At 41.4% G+C, this 20640-nt stretch overlaps 1 protein-coding gene across 1 annotated transcript in view; it reads left to right on the top strand.

Moving 5' to 3' along the window:
* The window catches only part of RDX (radixin), a 36131-nt gene continuing 15491 nt past the window's right edge, over positions 1-20640 (top strand). The window contains exons 1-4 of the mRNA XM_085216233.1: positions 1-265; positions 6887-6951; positions 15288-15371; positions 20497-20592. Coding sequence (XP_085072359.1) covers positions 6940-6951; positions 15288-15371; positions 20497-20592 — 192 coding nt within the window. The 5' untranslated portion in view covers positions 1-265; positions 6887-6939. The remainder of the gene's footprint in view (positions 266-6886; positions 6952-15287; positions 15372-20496; positions 20593-20640) is intronic.

A 20640-nucleotide genomic window follows, 5' to 3' on the forward strand; every position in this document is an offset into this window, starting at 1 on the left:
CGTCCCGAGCCGCAAAATCTGATAGGGGGGAAAATCTGAACGGCGCCGCCGCCGCCGCCATATTGCGGAGCTGTCAGCGGCCGCCGCGCTCGGCGCCTCGTCCCCGGCGGCGCCGCGAGCAGCGCGGGGCGGCCCCGCAGCGCCTCCTGCCCCGCTGCCAGGGGGGAGCTGCGCGGCGGGGCGGGGAAACGCCCGCCTCGGTCCTTTCGGTCGCCTTTCCGCGCCTCGTCCCCTCCCCGACGCCGCGGGGGGAGCGCAGCCCCAGGTGAGCTCGGCGGGCGCGGGGGCGGCGGGCCGCTTAGCGGGTCGGGCGCTGCGGGCAGCGAGCGCTCCGTCCCGCCGCCCCCTCTGAGCGAGTCGTGGGCGTCCTGCGGGAGCTCCCGCTGCATTATTCATGGGTCCGCGGCCATGTGGCGGCTACATGCGGGAGCGATAAGGGCTCGCTTCGTGAAGGAGCGCCGCGAGCATCTGTTGCTGTCTATTGTTCCCGACATATGAGCACTCGGAGAGTCTTGAGTGCCGGCCGGCGGCGTGGGCTCGGCGGCCCTCGACGAGCCTTTGTGCCCTGCGTGTGCCTGGCTCCGTGCTCTGCGCGGGCTGTGCCGCCTGCGCTTCGCCTTTCGTTTAAAGGCGCGCAGCCCGCGGCTCCATGCCTCCGGCCGTGCCAGCTCTCTAAGTCCGCGCGTGGGAAACGACTGTGCCGGCAGAAAGAACCGAAGGGGCCGCGGGCTGCGGCGGGGCTGTCTTTTCCCATGGGCCAAGAATTTCGCGCTCCCCTTCAGGGCACGGCCTTCCGCAAGCGTTTTCTTTCTGAGCTGTAAGAGTCGAGAGAACTCGGCTTCGTTCCGTGCGTGTGACGCTGAGCCAGGCTCCGGAGGTGTCCCCGCGCCCGGCCCCGTGCCGCGCGTCTCGGCTCGGCGCTGCCCACACGCGGGTGCCGCAGCTGTCGGTGCGTGGGCTCCGCTCTGCGGCGCTGCGCCGGGCGGGGCGTGGAGCTGCACGCGGGGAATCGGCCCTGCTTCTGCCGCGGGTGCGGATGAGCGAAAGCCGTCGGTCGGGTTGTAACCCTCGTCTGTATCGAGCTATCGATTTAGCAGAAGAGGGGTTGTGAGAGGAAAAATAAACGGCAGTGTTCCCAGATAAGCGGCCTCCCGGCGAGCCGGGCAGTCACAAGGCGGTGGCACGTTTCCAGCTTTGTGCCGAAGTGACACAGCTCTTCCCTCAAGTTGAGAGGCTGGAGGGCTGAAGTACCATAAGCAGCATCGAAAACCACGTGGAAAGGGACGCGATGTGACACCTCAGGAGCTGTCCAGAGAGTTTTCCTTGGGTACTGACTGAAAGAAACAATATGAAAAGTGTCTGGAGGGAGAACAGAAAGAGCTCTTGTCTTTTGCTGCTGGTATCGCAGCAGGGAGTGTTGCCGGCCTTGCTGATGTTCGGAGCTGCCAGGCAAAGTTAGTTCACTGCCAGTATGGTGAAGCTATAGAGTGAGAAGTTGGCTCACTGCGTATGTGGTGAGAATATGGATTCGTCCACGCGGTGCTTGATCGGGGGCTAAGGAATGAAAGAGGTGAAGTTCTGGTGGAGGCAGTTCCTGGTAAATAGAGCAAGTGAAGTCATTTCAGTCATTGTCAGGGTAGGTATGTGGCTTTATTCTTCAGAGATCTTCAATTGCTACTTGGCTTTTAAGAAGGAGTACTTGTGTTGGCAGGGGTTAAAAGGAAGTTGTTCAAGGCATTGCAGCTTTGTATTGGACGTGTTAAAAACATCAAAGCTTTCCTATCACTTTGTATTGCCTTAAAAGTGTGTGGGCGTAGAGGAAAGGGAGGATTTTCAAGTTTGTAAATGTAACCAAACTTTATACAGAGTTGTGAATAAAGACCTGATTATCCAAAGATACTGTGCCTTAAAGCAGCACCCGGTGTGTCTCACGAGCTTTTCCCAGAGTTGGAGGGACCTCAGGAAACTCTTTGCTTTCTACACTGAAGGGCTGCGTCTCTGGGTAACTTTAGCAGCAGCTAATTCTTGGCTGTGCTTTGAATTAAATAACTTTCTCTTTCGGTTTTAGGCGATTATTAATTACTCTGTGAAATGAAACTTTCAAGTCACGTAGTTCAGGGAGAGACAGAATTATAACACTGACTCAAACAGGGAACACTTTGATTTAAGAACTCTAGCTAGTGCATATGGAGGCTGATGTAAGGGCTTTGCTGTGCTTTGTGGAACTAGTCCTAAGAGACTTGCACCACGTTATTCGGAAAACACAACCTCTGGTTCTGGAATGGGACATACCCAGGGTTTCAGTTTTGCCACAATTCTTTGCTAGCCCTATTTTTAGACGAGTCTCTCACCTTAAAACAATAGAGTACTTGTGTCAATCACACATCTTAATTTCCATTTTTACTTCTGTATCAGATGTACATGGGAAGACTGCATATTGTTGTTGTAGAACTCATCCAGATCTTGGTTGGATGCCTTAAGCAAAATTCTGAAGTTAAGATGACAGTTTATATTTATTAAGCTTAGTATGCAAGTTGTTTAGCACATCTGTCTCTAACTGGTAAAACATCAAGTGTTGCATAAACATCGTTTGTCTGTTCTGTGTTCCTTTCTATTTAACTACATGCTGGCTGCTGCCCAGTTTCTCATTAGTACTTCTGAAGTTCTTGGGATCTCCAGTTGAGAAGAAAGCAGCTCCATCTTCAAAATCGCTCTGGCTGTAAATATATTTGAAGCATAACAATTGTCCCAGTTATATAGTAACTATTTTCAGAGAATCAGCAAGTCAGGTATGGCAAGTGTGGGGAAACTGGAGGGAAACGTTCTTTTAAGGAGGTGAAGATATAATACTCCAGGTGTTGCTATGTAAAATTCTGTAGTATCTGGCACAGGTCCCATCTCTTCTCTTTAAAAATTATTATATTCTGTTTTATTTACAGAATTTAGCTTTTTATTTTATTCTGTAAGATTGCTTGTCCTGGTTCCCCAGTTGTGTAGGTATTTCCTTACCTGAGTGGCAGGTACATGTAGGGGTACAGCCTATGGTGAATGCACAGCTTTATTGAACCTTGCCAAGTGTGTCGTTAGGATTTATTGAGCTTAGTGGAAGGGATGGTTGCCCCACGGATGCACGCAGGCTATGCTAGAACAAAGGCTTTGGCAGAAAGCTGAGGCCAAGTGGGTGAGTACAGTGGCCTGTAGGTTTCCTATTGCTGCCTGTAAAACTGTTGGAGATCACAACAATTGCAATGCTACTAGACTGCAAAGAAAAAGTGTATTTGTGTTAAACAAGTTCCTGTAGATGGGTGAACTGACGTTATGTGGCTGTGGCTGAAACTCTGTGGTCCTGCCATCTGTGTGCCGGCAGGCAGGTGCTGAGAGCTCACAGCCTGGGGAGCACCCTGCGAAGAGACTTCTTCTGGAGGAAGGCCGTGTGCTGTCAGACGGGGCCCTGCTGATGCTGAGGCTCCGTTTTCCATCATCTCGGGCCTCCCGTCCCCTCCTCACCTGACCCCGGCCCCACGGCTGTGTGCATGAATGTTTCTTTTGAAAACAGCTGCTGCATAAATTATCTGTCAGAATTTTGGCATCGTGCGCTTTCTGCACCATCGCTTTCTGGATAAAGCTTTCTTTGTCGTCTTTCAACAATTGCTTTATTTGTTGGCTTCTGTGGCATAACTGGGAACATGGATGATAATGATTTAAAAAAAAAAAATCGAACTGCTATGTTGTGAAATGAATTGAAATCTCAATTGTTCATTTTAAGAGAATTTCTGTTTGGTCTGTGATGCGTGGCATCTGACCTCGTGGTGACTCAGTGCGGACATGGATGACAGCAGCACGTGCCGTGAAGGCGTCGAGGCCTGGGGAGCTGCAGCAGGAGCTCTGCACCCACGGCCCCATGGGGCTGGTGTGGAATGGGAATTAAGATAAAACTGAGCATATGTAATTAACTGCGTCAGCAAAAAGCTTAGTGAGAGCCAAAATAATGCCGTCTGCTAAATATAAATTGGATACACGTAAATGGCAGAAGTGAGCTCCTACTGCAGTCATCAGAGTGGAGGTGACAGTATTTTGCCTGGTGGTGATACTTGGTTTCTTTCAGTCAAATATTTTTGTTATGTGTGTTTTGTTTTAATGCTAATTGATGCTGATAACTGGGGAAGATAGGGTGTTTTTTCTATTTGCTGCTTGATTTTGATTTTTTTTTTTTTTTTTGCTCCATTTCGAGATCTGGGAAGAACTTGATTTTTCTGTAGTGATAATAATTAGTTGCAATACTTATATATGAATATATTGTTGTGAAATTGTGTAACACTGAGCATGAAAGCATGTAGACACAGGCTGTTCCTGCACTATGTGCACGTTTATTTCCATGTTGTAAATTTCCAACTAACATCAGTGTTGGATTCATGTAACTTTTTTTTTCCTTATAATACAGCACATGGTTTGTATGATCTGCAGTAAGATCAGGCTTCAGCACAGTTGAGGAAACAAGATATTTTTCTTTTAAATAAATGAAATTACAGCTTTAATATAAGATACTACAGGAGACACTTCAATGAAAATTGAGATATTGTTTGCTCTCTATAGATCTTCTCTGTTCTCTATGCTCCGCAGTCACCTGTTGGGCCCATAGGATCTGTGGGGCTGGCAGTGGCACTGTGTTTGGTTACAGACAAGATAATTATGAACTTTCAACTGGTAGCTTTGTTTTATTGCATGCAAACAGCGTGTGTTAATTGTGTAAACTCAGTTAAATTATGTGTCTACTAGCTGTGGTTTGATGACTTAAAATTATCCTATAGAATGAAACGTTGTAGTGACATTTCTGATTTAAATGATTGCCCTAAGGTTTTAGAGTCTGCTTTCAAATAGTAATTTAGGATTGGTTTATAGCAGTTGACTAAAATATTTGGGTAAAACCAAAAGCAGAAAGTGAATATCTGGGAAGCATTTGCAATGGTATGATGGTATGGCACAATCCTTTTGGAAAGTGGTAGGCACATTTCTTCTAGAAAGGCTTCAGAAAGCGATCAGCTGGTTGCACAGCCAAGCCTTGTGCATGTGCTCTCATTTGTTTTCTGGAGCCCGGACTTGAGTAATAGCAGTAGTCCTACCACACCTCTTCTTTTCAATGCAAATACAGGCACATAAAAGCAGCTGTGCCGCTTACTATTTGTTTCAGAACTGATGATTGGTGCACTTCTAAAATGGTGGATGGGACTGTAAGTTAGCTTTGGAACGGTTAGTTTTCTGAGCTTAACTGTAGGGCTGAGCCTTTGCTGGCAAGAAGGTGAGTGTGGGGGTTGCTGCAGCTTGGAATCCTTCCTGCTGATAGCAGAAGTTACGGCTAAGCTTGTTCTACTTCTTATTTTCTGGGGGATGCTAGAGAAGGCAGGGAGGAGGGAGAGCAACCTCTTCTGTGATATCAAAGGACGGCGCTGTATGGACCCAGGAAACCTTGTAGAAACATCATTTCTTATCTTACATCATTCCCACGCTCCTCTCCCCCCAAAACTCTTTCAGTAAAAAATAAGAAAAAATAAGAGGGAAGATGTAATTCTGGAGAAGTTTGCTCAAGTTTTTCAAAATTGTATCAGACTGCATTCAAATAGTAAAATAACGTTACCGATACTGTTCAGTACTTCAGAATCTCCTTATTTACAGACTATGGAGTAGGAAAGAAAACCAGGAAATGTCAGTGCCCTTTAGCTTGCTCTGCAAAGCTTTGTTCTTGTTTTCTGTATTTTTGTAAGAAGCAAAGGAGACATAACTTATTTAAATATGTATAACAATGTATTTGCTTTTTTTCCTTTGTGACTGTGAAATCCATTTTACAGAAGTTTACTTTTGATTAATAAATCACTGGAAGTACTTTGGTTTTGTCTCTGAACTTCTTTAAGCACTTCTGAGAATGTTACATTTCTGGTGTAATCATGGAAATATAATACTGGAATCTCAGATTATGCTGAATAGTGCATCATCTTCCTTTGCCTTAGCATGAATGATATTGCAGTTCTATTATTTTTGAAGGCAGTGCTATCTTTGGTCCTCTTTGCAGAGCAGCTGGAGGGCTGGTTCATAGAAGTCAGTACTTTAAAAATGAGCAGGAAGATGACTGCTACTTGATCTTTCTAGGTTGGGATGAACAGAATCATGGCAGTGTGAGATCTCCCAGCCACATTACAAGCATTGTGGGTTTTTCTGCAAGACATAAAGACCATTTCGATCTTGTAGAACACAACAGTAAATAATTTCATAACCATTTAGACATTACTTGCAGCCTTCCCCCTTACAAAATGAAGAAAATCTGCTTTGCTTAATTTTTATTTTTGATTTGTACTGTAATGGTCTACTCGTGTTTATCTTCACTTGGGAAAAATGAGTGTATCGTTTCTTCCCTGAGAGATGCTTTTATACACAAGAAACTGTTGTGATGCTTAAAGATCGCGTTAACTTTTTGTTTGCATGAAGTTTCAAATTTGTCTGGCATTGACAATTTAAATTGCAGCTTTGGAGTTTCCTGAACAAATTTTTCTTCTCATAATGTTCAAGGCTTTCAGTACTGAAAGATGTCTAATATCACTTCTTTTTTTTTTTTTTTTTTTTTTAAAAGAACTTGGAGCACTTGAGGAGCTATCTTAATTCTTACTTTAGTGGAGTGTTATTTTATAAGCACTGGAAAGGAGGCTACTTTCTAGAAACCTGTAGATTCTGGAAGTGGGTAACTTAGCTGCTTGTTATTGTTACCTACTGAAAAGGGCATTTTGTATGTGCAGAACACCTGTTTATCTGTGTTGGCATTTGTACTATTTGCTGTGATGTACGCAAGCTCTGTTATGATTAATTTTAAAACAACCCTTTTTACATTTGTTTTTGACAGAAGGGAACAAAGAATTTACAGAAGACTGAAGTGGACAGGAGAAAACCAGCAAAATGCCGAAACCAGTAAGTTGCTTTTCTCTTACTCATCTAAAAATTAACAGAATTTTCAGTTTTTTGGAGTGGTAATTCTCTGTGGGGAAGGAGCTGGGTGTCCTGGTGAACAGCAGGCTGACCGTGAGCCAGCAGTGTGGCCTTGTGACCAAGAAGGCCAATGGTTTCCTGGGGCGCATTAAAAAGAGCGTGACCAGCAGATTGAGGGAGGTCATCCTCCCCCTCTGCTCTGCCCTGGTGAGGCCACGTCTCAAATACTGTGTTCAGTTTTGCTCTCCTCAGTTCATGACAGACAAAGAAGTTCTGGAGAGAGTTCAGTGGAGGGCCGCAAAGATGATAAAGAGACTGGGGCATCTCCCTTAGGACGAAAGGCCGAGAGACCTGGGGCTGTTCAGTCTGGGGAAGAGAGGGTTTTATCAGTGCTTAAAGTATCTAATGGGTGGGGGTCAGATGGGTGGGGCAAGACCCTTTCCAGCAGTGACTGGTGGCAGATCAAGGAGTAATGGGCACAAACTGGAATAGAGGAAGCTACATATGAACACGAGGAAGAACTTGTCTACTTTGAGGATGGCACTGGAGCTGCCCAGAGAGGTTGTGGAGTTTCCTTCTCTGGAGATACTCAAAACCCACCTGGACTCTTTCCTGTGCAACCTACTGTGGGTAACCTGCTTTATCAGGGGGTTGGTCTGAAGGATCTGCAGTGGTCCCTTCAATCATCTGTGATTCAGTGGTCTTAGAACAGCACTGGTTGTTTTGCCCGTGTCCGTAATATGTTCCATAAGATCTTATAATACACAAGTGGAGCTCAGCTGGTTAGTTTGATATGAACACGTGAAACGGTAGGGGAAGCTTGGTGCTTTGAGGAGTTGTGTGTCAGTTGCACAGTTCAAGAGGAGAGTAGTGCTCAGGGTCTGCAGTGGACTTAAAGCCTGGTTGTCTGGCAGGGGGAGTGATCTTTTAGGTACTGTTGACTTTGAGGTGAGATGGCGTACGCTGGGTGGTGGAGGCACACTTTGTTCTTGACTCAAGATCTGTTAGAATAAGTGGAAGGTTTTGCTGTGGGGTCTGTGAGGGAAAGACAAAACGTATGAAGTGTCAGTAATAGTAATGGGTCCATTAGGTGGTATTTTTAATGTGGTGGGAGATGTAATCTAGAAGGTAAATAGAGAAGGGAGAACACCTCATTTCAGCTAAAATACGGGTTCATTCACCTTGTGTCCAAAAAAAACCCAAAAACAAACAAACAAAAAAAAAAAAAAACAAAAAAACCCACAACTTCTTGTCTTGATACTGATTTTTTTAGAATCCTTTAAGGATATACTCTACAACTTGATTCTTTTGTTGTTGTTGTAATATTGTATGTTTAGTTCTTTGTCTACCATGTGTTAAGTGACTTTTGGTTCTCGTTTTTCCCTTGCGTTTAGTGAGCAAAACATTCAGAAAAGGAACTGAATTGTCAGAGAAGATTTTCTCCTCCTCTTAATTGGGTTCTGTAATAGTCTTCAGGCTTCCTTTGTTTACTGATGTTTCATGAGGTGGTAGATGAGGAATGGGGCATATCTACCACTGAGTGCAATTATGTGTGTAAGTGTACATGTATCTTTTTGTAGATGTTTGAAAGGGTTTTGCTCTTAATTTGAAATGCCAATAGTCAGTATTACACGCCAGTATTTGGAAATGGTATGGCATAGTGAATAATGCGAGTGTCTGTCCAAAGGCTAGAAATTCTGTCTAGAGCTTAATCTACTTGTTACTCTACTGGCAAACTGTCGGTGTCGTTTTCTTCTTCTTCTTCACCCCCTTCCTCTCCCCCCCTCAGTGATTTAGACCAGTATCTTAACACTTTATGAAAGGAGAATGAGTTATTTGTGTACTAACCCCTTCCTACAGAAGGCTGCATTCTTAAAGACAGGAAAATGAATTGGCAGTGTATTATTTTCTGACCTTTTCCAATCCTGGCTATGTTAATTGAGTTGTCCTTGAATAGAGCTTCCCAACTGGAAAAGTATTTTTAGAATAAGGGGAAAAAGTGATTGTGGGATCCTGAAACCCCCAACTCCATGCAGTAATGGCCCAAGGAATTCACAGGTGTGATTGATAGAGAACAGCTCTGCCTGAGTGAGGTTACCTTTTCTTAATCTGTGGGATCAGAACCACAAAACTTAGCCAAACAAAGCTTTTTCCACCTCAAGGACTTGAGAAAAATTGTAGAAAATGTGGTTTTGGGAAGGTTTGGAGAAAAGGAATATCCTTAGAATTATGGAGTTGTCAGAAGGGCTCACAATTCATCCTACAAACAGAAATTTGCCACCAGAGCTTTGAAAGAAAGCTGGAGTTGTGCCAAAGGTGTGAGAATACATACATATATTCTTCTATGGTGGGCTTTATGTAAGGCTTCTCAGATGTTGGCCTTTTTCTACTGATGCTGTAGGCGCATCTGAGATATCACCAGGTGAAAAGAGTCATTAAGAAGTGAAATGAAATTGATAACTGCTGAAAAAATGTCATGCAGATTTTTTCCTCAAAACCTTATCTTGCAGAAATTGTACCTCGTCATCAGTTAATGTAGTGGTAGCATACATGCCACAGATAAAATAACTTTACCTGTAGAAGTCAAACCTCAGGTTTTGCTCTGGCAGCTACTGTGAAGCTTCCCCTGAAAGCGGACCTGTTGAGATTCTTTTCCTTCAGATCCTGCAGTATTGATCCCAATGAGAGTTGTTGGGAAATCTGGGGTGCTTGTAAGTGAATCTGTGCATAAAACTGAGCACATTTTCTCTGCATTTTAGAATGAATTTTATTTTGATGTTACATGTAATAAATAATGAAGTTGAAGATCAGTGTAAATCACTGAACACTTGATTACAGGAAGATCAATGGAAATAAATGCAGGTTTTTTTTCTTGCTTTTATGTGGACAGTTTATGTAATGTTCCAAACAAAATTAAACAAATGAAGACCAGTGAAGTATTTTACCATGGAAAAATTTTGCTTTGAGACTCAGCTATTTTTCCTGGAAGGTTAGCCTCTGTCTGCAGTAAGGTTCATGGCACTGGGAATGATCTTCTTATATGTGGCAGTAAAGGTCATTGTTCTTATGTGAGTGGGATTTTCTCTCAGAGGCTACTGGGTTAAATGGCTGGAGTGCAAAGTAGTGTTTTGAAAAGGGTATAAGCGACAGTGCATTGTTTTGAGATATTAAAGTAATATGCTTATGAAAAATATCCACTATTAAAACATTTTCTTGTTCAGTTGCTTCTGTAGAAAAGTCTGTTGATGTCCTTGATGTGTGTTTGGAACAAAGCAGCTCTCCGTTGTTTTCAAGGAGCTTGCTCAGCGTCTCTACTTTTAAAATAAATGCTTTGGAGACATGAATATTCTCAGTTCTGCCTGTCAGCGCATAATTAAGTTGCAGTTAGCTTTAGTGATCCTTCTGGAAAAAAAAATTGCTGACTTGTGTTTAATTAGGTCTTTGTTACTGTAATCAAAATTGGGGCTGCTCTGCTTGGTAGGGCCATTTGCAATGTGCTCACTTCTCTGCCCAGGGAAGAACAGAGCATCTGTTGAATCTTGCAATGTTTCGTTCCTAAAGGAGCAGATACAAAATGTTTCTCAGCTGTATGCCATTCTCTCAGCTCTTCACCAAAAATAGGAACATGGGGTCTAAAATTAGACACCATTAGTTACGTAAGTGTTAATCATTTCATAGGCTAAGAAGATTAGCTTTAATTGACTGAAATTTTAGTTGCATTTATAAGGTGTAAGAGGAGTTAAAATTATCAGCTGTGGGTTTTTTTTTTTCCTGATAGTTTTCAACATTTTTGTGCAAGGCATAAGAGCAAGATACCAGGTTGTCACAGGGCTATTTGTCAGAAGATTAAAAGCAGTTCTTTGGGGCTGTGGCATTTTATGGCATTGTGTATCTAGGAGCAGTAGCTATCACACTGTGAAGTACAATGAATGTTTAAAATTGGAATCAGTATTTGCAAGATTAAGTTAATTTCTGCAAAATGGTTGAATTGAATGGTTTACATTGTAATAACATTCTGATAAAGAGTGGATTTGTTTTGCAGGGCAATCTTTAGATATTCAGGGCATTAGTTATGGTTTGGATATATGATTTATTTTTTGCAGCAGAAATAGACAATTGATGTCATTTTTGAGGACCTTTTTGATTTTTTTTAACTTTGAGTTTTATTAATTTTTGTGTTGCATTATTCTGTAGCCATTAGTTCACAATGCCATTTGATCCTTACTGTTTTACCTTATCTTATTCTTTCATTTTTCTCATTCATCTTTTCATCCCCCTGCTTTGATGCAGAGAAGGCTGCAAGTTTGTGTGATGCATAAAGCAGTGGGACTGATGTGCTGAAGCAAACAAGATACAGAAACTGGCCGAACTAGTTTGAAGAAACAACTTCTGTTATATGCATTTTGATTATAGATGAGCATTGGGCTATTTCTATGGCTTTTACAGAAGACTAGCACTGCATTCATTAAAACAACAAAACCATGGTACATATTTTTCACATGATTTTAAACAGTTTTCCTATTCTTTATTACAGAATGGCCAGGGTTGGAAGGGACCTCAAGGATCATGAATCTCCAACCCTCCTGTGCCACATGCAGGGCCACCAACCTCCCCATTTAATACTAGATCAGGCTGCCCAGGGCCCCATCCAACCTGGCCTTGAACACCTCCAGGGACGGGGCATCCACAACCTCTCTGGGCAGCCTATTAGTGCCAGCTCTGCTGAAGCACCGCAACTCATCACAGCAAACAGTGGCTAAAGGACAGCAATGGCTCTTTTCCTTGACCATTTGTTTCCTTTACTACCTGTGGACAAGTGAGCCAAGCTAGTTACTGTAGAAGCTGTGAGATAAGTCTTGGTAGTCTAAACATCGATTTAATGCTCTTAGGTGGAACTTTGCAATAGAAATGTCCAGTGCATTTTATGATATGATAATCTTAACTGCTTTTTATGCATTCCTACAGCATCTTTGCTTATAGAAGCAGCCAACTGAAGAAAGCACCATGCTATAAGCACTTCCTCTTAGGAATTTCTTAAAACGCTTTGAAGTAACTCGTTAACCTCCTCTTCCATCTTTTCCATTATGGCCTTTTGAATACAGACAGTGCTTGTCCAGATGCTTGGCTAATGTAAATTCACCTATAAATACATAGAGGTAGTATATTCAGGATGATATTCTGCCAGAAAGAGGCAAACCCTAGCCACATTATCTTGCCTGTGGGCATGGATTTAGTTATTTATCTTCAAATAGCACTACCTACAGCTCAGGAGTGCCTTTCTTGCCCTAACCTCTGTGGATGGAGTTTGGTGTACTCATATATCTGAACTGGGGGCACGAAAGATGTCTTAAATCCTTTGTGTTAAAACTCTGCCTAGCTGCACGGATTGAGCATTGGCAGCATCGGAGCTCTCTGTGCCCTGTGTAGTGCAGTCAGTGTTTTCTGTGTCCACATGCGGCACTGCCAGGTCTCAGTGCTGCCGGTCGTTGCCCAGCTGTGTGTCAGCTGTGCCACAGACGGGTTTATAAACAGGGAGCAGTCTCTCACCACGCAGGCTTTGTGAATCCTCAGGCAAGGTCAGGGCTACCCAGTTGTGAAACCTCCAGTTAAGTTTTTAAGTATTTCCCACGCATGACCACGTGGATATTTCTAGGTCAGTAGTAAATGGAATAAACTGTTAAATTGTGACACCAAATATATGTTCAGACACCACAACTTTTTAAACATTAAAAAAAAGCTTCACTAGGCAAACTTCTGTGGACTGCAAAGACCAGCAGGAGAGTTTGTAGGTTAGGTTACAGAGTGGCATCCTTACAAAGCATCTGCTCCCAGTGCCTTGTGGCAGCTTCAGCAGCTTCTGAGAGAATGAGTGTAATCCTGGTGAGGGCCAGATTGAGAAGCTGGCATAAACTAATTCTTGTGCCTTGAGCAGTGGTAGTGTTAGAACTTTTGCGAGAGGCTCATCCTGTCTCCATGCTTGTGTGGTAAAGTTGGCTCAGCAGTTATGTTCAGAGCAGTGTTTGTCTTCATAAATTGTGGTTCAGGTAATGTCCCTGCCACCCCCAGTGGCAGTTTCCCTGAATGGCAGTCCATTGCCCGAGTCACTGGGCTGTCTCTCTCTGCCTGTGTTCTCTCAATCTTTCCCTATTGTCTTTCTTAATGCACCTTGTCTGCAAAATAAAGCTAACAGTGCAGCTGAGAGCAGAGGTTTGATTTTGCTGAGAACAAATGGTGTGATTGGGATTTGGGTGAGATCAGCCTTCTGGGTTTGGTCTCACCTTTTGCCAATGGTAATCTTGTTTCTTGGAAACAACATTGTTTCAAAGCTTTAGCTATAAGAAGGTCAGCAGTTGCATGCCAAAATCTAAGTTAGCCCAAACATCTATAGGAAGAAAATATATTAAAAAAAAAAAAAAAAGTCAAGAGTAGTACTACCTTAGTGGGCTTTTTCTTAAAAATATCCCATGTCGTAAGAGGTTATTTTAATATTACTGTCATTTAATTTGAGACTTCTTAGTAGAACTTAAGTTCTGCAGGAGTATTACTATGACATCTATTGCTCTACTATTTATTTATTTCAGCTTTTGTAAGGGATGCAGACTTCCAGGCAGGAGCTCTTCCATTTCTAGAAGAACTTTTTAAAAATAAGGGTATTTATGTAAGAAGTCCCTATTGCAACTTCATGAAGTCTGCTGCAGTTAGTTTCACATTCTGAGTTTTCTAAATCTTCTGTGGCACATCTTGTTTTGGCAATGCTGTTGTTACGTAAGAGATGCTTTGGCATTTAATAAAGTTATATTTTAGCCCTTTAACTTACTGCTAGCTGTGCTAAAGCAGATTTCCTTTCTAAAGCTGAATAAAAGTGCTTTTTTAAAAAGCTGTATCTTTTGAAAGGAGGATCAAAACATACAAAAAACACCTCTTCTTCTCTCTTCTCACACACCTCCCTCTATTTTTTTCCAATAAAAATTTACTATTTTTTCTCCAAAGCCTTCAACTCTTGTTCTTTATCAGTATTTGCACACAAAAAGTTTGTAAGCCCCACTATCTTCCTTGTTTGTAGGTCTATAACCTAGAGGTCTTCTGACTCCTGCTGCTCATCTTGTGCTTCCAGCTCATGTCCAGAGCTGTTTACCTTGACGCTAGGGAAAGGGGTGAACAACCTTAAATTGTTATGCAGGGACAAATTATTGTCCAGTTTTCTTTTTCCCATCGTAGATCTATTTTTCTGTGTTCTGTCTGACTGAGACTTTTCCAGGCTTGCTTCTCAGATTATTCCACCTGGTGGCAAAATTAGGGAGATAGGGAGTAGAAATGGTTTACACAGACATAGACCAAGTAGTGTTGGAGCCTGCAATACAAGTCCTAGTTTATTCCAGTTCCATATTTTATGGAAGACAGAAATGAGAATATCTATGTGCCTTAAGTAAGCCTTACATTTTTTCCCCTGCATTTATAGCAATGTAAATTTGACCTTTAATGCTTTATACTCTTCTCTGAACATAAATAAAGTCTGATTGCTTAGCAGTAGGATAGAGGACTCTTCTAGCTGTGAGAAGACAGTACTGTGTATTGGTACTTATTTTTGTTTCATGAAAAATCTCACTCCTGTGCATACCATCTGAAGAGGTATTGGTAAGGTATGTAGGTTCTGGATACCACCTGGACTGCTTGCTTTGGAACAGACAGAAACAACACCTGCTGGGAGTCGTATGGAAAATGGTTTTCTATTACAGGAGAGGGACAAAGCTCACGGAATGCCAGTGGATTTTCAGTCCTATAGTAGATTAAATGGGATCAGTTTAAAGAAAGCTGACTTGTGTAATTCTTCTTTCTAATGATGAGAAAGTGTTGATTGGTCCATCTTGACCTCTAGTCGTATCTGTGTAATAACACTGAATCTCTGAATCTGAGAAATAGCAGGACAGGATGCTGCTTGGCTTTTTGTCCTGTCAAGTATACGTGCCTTGAGGTGATGATCTGTGACTTGAACTTTTTCTGTAGCAGGTATCTGAGAATTCTACCAAAAGATAGTGCTCTATAGCTTAATGCCTGAGAGTTTAGTACTCATGTCAGCCTTCTCATTAAGATGGTACGTGAACTTTGTTCCATGGTTTGATCTTCAGGTCTGGCATGGAATATTATGCAGAGTATGCTTCTATGTAAAATAAAAGATTTTTGTCTACTCCGTAGCTCTGTACAAAACCATTTAAATGGTTGAATTTACTTATTGTAGGCTATTTCTTGCAAAGTAATCAAAGTATATGGAAATATTGCACTGCTATAGTGTGATTTAAAATTTTCATTGTTTCCTGTAGATCAACGTCAGAGTAACCACAATGGATGCAGAGCTGGAGTTTGCCATCCAACCCAATACAACGGGCAAGCAGCTCTTTGATCAGGTAACTTATTTGTATTTCTATGTGTGTACATATATGCCTGTGTATGTATACAACCATGTCATATTGAGGGTATTAAAGCAGAGTTTGATAAAGCAGCAGTGTTCTCCTGTATATGATTGTGTATTTTAATGTAACTGATCTAAGCTATGTTGTTGATTAGATTGAACTTCAGCATTAATCCAAATGGAATGTGCTAAATTCAAAGACAATTCTGCATAAGTAGGTGAACAATGAGAAGTCAGTTGAGTATTATGTATAGAACTGCTTCACAGAATCACAAAATGAGTCACAGAATGGTGTAGGTTGGAAGGGACCTCAAGGATCATGAAGCTTCAACCCCCTGCCGCATGCAGGGCCACCAACCTCCCCATTTAATACCAGACCAGGCTGCCCAGGGCCCCATCTAACCTGGCCTTGAACACCTCCAGGGATGGGGTATCCACAACCTCTCTGGGCAGCCTGTTCCAGCACCTCACCACTCTCTCTGTAAAGAACTTCCCCCTGACATCCAACCTAAATCTTTCCTCCTTATAGAATCACAGAAAGTGATTCTTCAGGAGTGCTTCAAAGTAACGTTATTATACAGTGATTAGACAAAAATACCAATTGCTGTAGGATTGTTAGAATTGCATCTATGAGGAATTCTTATAACTTTCACTATTGTTTAAAAGAGTGTAACACACAAACTAGGGGAAGCTAGCATTTTTTCTTCAAGAATCTGTAGATGCTATATTGACTATTGAATGTTTGAAAAGCGGTGCTATCCTGTAATCCAGTTTGCTTTCTTTTTAAACTTGAATTTCAGAGTGAAAAACTATGAATTACAGCTTTTAATGTGCTCCTTGTTTGCAGGCCTATCAGAACTACACCTTTTCATTTGTCCGTATCTTGAAACCAGTTAAATGAGCTACATGAATGATTTCTTTAAAAATGTTGTTCTTACATTCATTCTTTCTGATATTAGCTACAGGTTGTACAGTGCTTTAGAAAATCTTAAAAGGTTGTCAATACGACATTTCTTTGAGGAAATAAAAAGTACAATGTATAATCCAGGCTCAAGGTGTGTGCATTCATTTAAAAAATGAAGTATTCCAAATTATTCTTCAAAAACAGTGCAACTGTATTTAAAAAAATTGTTTTAGTAGGACTGTCACTTCTGTCCCTCCACTGTAGGTGCTTCAATTGCATAGAGCTGAGCATTTTGGAGAAAGTGACATTCAGAGGTTTTCACCTCGCCAATTAAATGTCTCAGTATGTAAGTTGAAGGGATGAGAATTTCTTTGTTTCTAACGCTAAGCCTTTTACTTTATAATCAAGTAAATTTGCCACTTTTGTTAGAAGCAGATGTGACAGACTTAACCCCCTTCTCCTTTAACTGCTGTCAGTAGCAGTACATCTTCAGCCTCAACAGAGTAATACACTTCTTGACTCTCTAAAAGCCTTGAAGGGAGGGGAACAAATACATGGCCAGCTGTTTTGCTTTTTGTTTAGCCAATACTACCATCAAATAAAAAGTATGATATCCTGTGACACAAATGCCCAAGATTATTGCTTTCCTTTTGCCAACCTTTGCTGTATCTTCTGCCATGCAGTGTTGGGTGCGGTGACATTCTGCTATGTAATATCTTGTGCCCAGGTAATCAGTTTCTTCCAAATTGGGCTTTTGCAAGCAGGGAGCGAAGATACAGCTGTGAATTCTTCTTCCTTTCTGACACATTGCATGTTCTCTACAACTTTGTTCCTTACCTCTCTGTGTGTCTTATGACATCTCGGTACCTCTTATGATCAACTTGTGGAAATTTAAGTTGAAAAGCTTTAAGTCAGACAAAACCATCTAAAATACTTCTGTGTTGAGAGAAATATTTTCAGTCTGATCTTAAATTTGTACGTAGATTATACAGAGTAGTGTCGTGAGCTGAACTGTGTTGCCAAATCAGCATTAAATTTTCATGCTTTGTTGATGCTGTTTCTCTATAGAAAAATAGAGTAGCACTGCTATCGAGATATTTGGTGTGCCAGGTTCATGCAGAGATGATGAACATGGCAATACACTTGTTAACTAGTGCTTGCAGAAAATAACTTGTTCATGATTTTTGCTGTTGTCTAGTGCTTTTTGTTTTAGTGAACAACTTGTCCTTCCTTCAGTCAATGGTTCTTTCAAATTTGTAGATACTGTTTTCTGGAGTTGTTGTTTCCCATTCTGTTTGCGTGTTTATCTTTGTCTGCTAGCAGAAAAGAACTGGTGTTCTGATGGCTTCTCTTTTCTGTTTTGAAACATACTGAAGTTCTTGTTTATTGCACAAGCCTGTTTTATAATGACTCCCACTCTTTCAGAATTCTACTACATCCACAGTCCTTTCATTAGTCCTTTAGTCCATCGTGTCAGTGGTCAGTATGAGCAAGAGAAGGTCCATTCTCTCTTTCTCAAACAATTGTTCATCTATGACTCCTTCCTAGAAGGGAGGGAATGCTGTGGTAGGTGTGTTTCCAGAGTCTGAGGGTTTGGTTTTTGCTTTTTCAATATGGAATTGGCAGTAGAACTTGTTTACTATGGTTTCAGTTCAGGAAAAGTTGGGAGTATTGTCTCCTTCATCTCAAGTTTAAACCCCAGCTCTCCTTTTCAGGTATTTCAGAAGCCTCCCTTACAGTCTTTCAGAAGTTGACTAACTGAATTTCCTGCTAGTTTGTCCTCTTATGTATGTTTTGATTTGTCAAGGCACAGATCTGTCTCCAACATTTTTATTACCTGTTAATTGCCAAAGCATAGGCTGTAATGGTAGATAAATCTGTTTCATGGATGTGATGAAAATTTGCCTGAGGCTATCTAATAAATCTTTTGAGACAGAACTATAAATCAAATTCTGAAGTTTCCCATTGTGTACTTATTTTTTGTATCACTCTACTACAGTGTGTAAGTGCCTGTGTTATCCTGCTACAGAGTGTCAGAAAAGTTTTTTGGGGCTGAGATGGCAGTTGTAGACTGCATTTTTTTTCCTTATTTGTTGCATGAGGAAAAACAAACTCATATATAAACTGTGTTCAGTATTGATTTATGAGCACGTGTAACCATGTATTGTAGTGGGGAAACTGTATAGATTTGAAGAAGGTGCAATGCCCTTCTCTACTGAAGGGCAGTACAAAGCAGGTGAGAGTGATGTGTTTTGATGAGAGCATATGCACTTGGCTCTATATGCCTTCTGGGCAGTTGAGCCTCTGAGATTCTTGGTGACTTCTGTTGCAGCTCACAGTGCTGATCGGCTAACAAGGCTTCACTAGTATGGCTACAAAGCAAAGAGCATTTTCAGAGTTGTCTGCTAAAGCCGTGGTATTTTGATAAGTATTGGACAGGCAGTCTGTGCCAAAGGAAGCAGCAGCTCTTGAATTATGTCTGGTGTCCCAACACAGAAAATTAAAGACATAGCACTAAAGTAAACTCGTCCTCATTTTCTCTGATGTTCCAAAGTAGGAAGGTACATTATAGGAATGTAGGGGCTTTGGAGAAAATGACTACACTAAAAGAGTCATGTTGGATCCATGAGTACTGTCGATTCTGTGCTTTGGTGGAGCTTGAAGGTGGAAGGGTAGAGGAGGAGAATAAAAAGCTGCACTTATGTAAACAACAATACACACGTGCAAGGGGTTAGAAAAAATTTTGCACAGCAGTCTTGCGACGCTTTCTGATTTTCCAAATTTTAGATTAACAACCAGGTAGTACCTTCTTTAAGGTGGAGAAGGATCTATGTGTAAAATTCTTTTTACTTCTCATGATCTGAATGCGTGTTTTATGGAAATAAAACAGCCTTTGGTAAACCAGCTTGCCAGCTTGGTCCTACTTGAGAACATAACTTAATTACTGCCATACTGCATCTTCTGGAGACAGAGTTCACTTTATTTAATAATTGTTGCTGGACCTTTCTGATTAATTGCTTATTGAATCCAGGCATACTCCTGCCACGCAAAGGACTTGTAAGACAGTTCTGCGTTTTCGTTCTATTTCGTAGAGTAGAAGTGCTTCTTTTTTGTTGGCTTTGATCCTCCTATGTAATGATTTCATCTGATTCTCTTAACGTTTCTCATAACATATGAATTATTAGTTGTTTCCTATTCTCCTACTTGCCATGCACATTGTAAGAACCTGCATAATATTTTCCTCTTTCTTAGTTCTCCATGTCAGTGTTCCGGTCTTGTTTATGCTTCCATATCCCTGATCCTTCATTTGAATGTTTCTGAAAGATTTCCAGTGCTGCTGCATCTTTTTATAGGACAGTGTGTTTGTATATAGTATTAGAGATCTGTGAATGCCATAGATTTGTATACAACAGCATTGTGGCTTTTTACCTCTACAACAACTGCTTTGTTAACATACTTAAAATGTCCTCATTTATGCACGTATTTTGTTTTATTAAAATTCACCTCTTATTAAGTTTATCTCTTTTTTACTGACTATTCAGAGATCATCTTGGAAGGTTTTTTGCAGATTTTGTCGCATCAGTTTCATTCTTTTTATTTTTTTATCACATCTGGTGGGACTTCCTGATGGTTGCACTACAAGTAGTCGTTGCCTGCTGTGGAGACTGCTTATCTTTTATTTTCTCTATCTAGTTCATCTATAAAGATGCTTTTTCTTTATTCAAGGACAGTTTTCTTTCTTTAATAGCCTTTGCCTAAATCAGAAGCTACGTAGACAATCCCTGTTTGGTTTATCAGCCAGATCTCTCTTACCTCTTTTGTCATCAACGGTTAGAAGATCTCAGAAATACCTAATGGAGGTGATTCACACTCTTTACATCATATTTGTCCAGAGTTATTATTCAGTGATATAGTTTCATTGCTTGTCTTTGGTTGAAGTAGACTTGTTTGTTGTTTGGTCAGCAGGTAGCTTCCCAGTCCTGATTTCAAAGATCAGGATCCTGTTTGCAGCTTTGTCTTCCTCAGGGGCTGTTTGATCCATGCAGTAAGTTGCACACTGGAGCTGTTCCTTTGGCTACAAGGTGTTTATTTTGAATGTATTTTGCTCCTGTTGCCTACTTAAAAAATCTTGTTACATTTAAATTTGAGGTGACTTATACAAGGTAACAAATTCCTGTTCGCTAATCATTGATAACTGTGGATCATTTTTCTTTAGGTGGTAAAAACTGTTGGTCTTCGTGAAGTTTGGTTTTTTGGACTGCAGTACGTGGACAGCAAAGGCTACTCAACGTGGCTGAAGCTAAATAAAAAGGTAATAATTTCCTGGTACTTGAGCAAATATATAAATTTTATCTATTTT

The sequence above is a fragment of the Meleagris gallopavo genome, chromosome 1, assembly GCF_905368555.1.
Source record: "Meleagris gallopavo chromosome 1, MGAL_WU_HG_1.1, whole genome shotgun sequence".
Taxonomy (NCBI): Eukaryota; Metazoa; Chordata; class Aves; order Galliformes; family Phasianidae; genus Meleagris; species Meleagris gallopavo.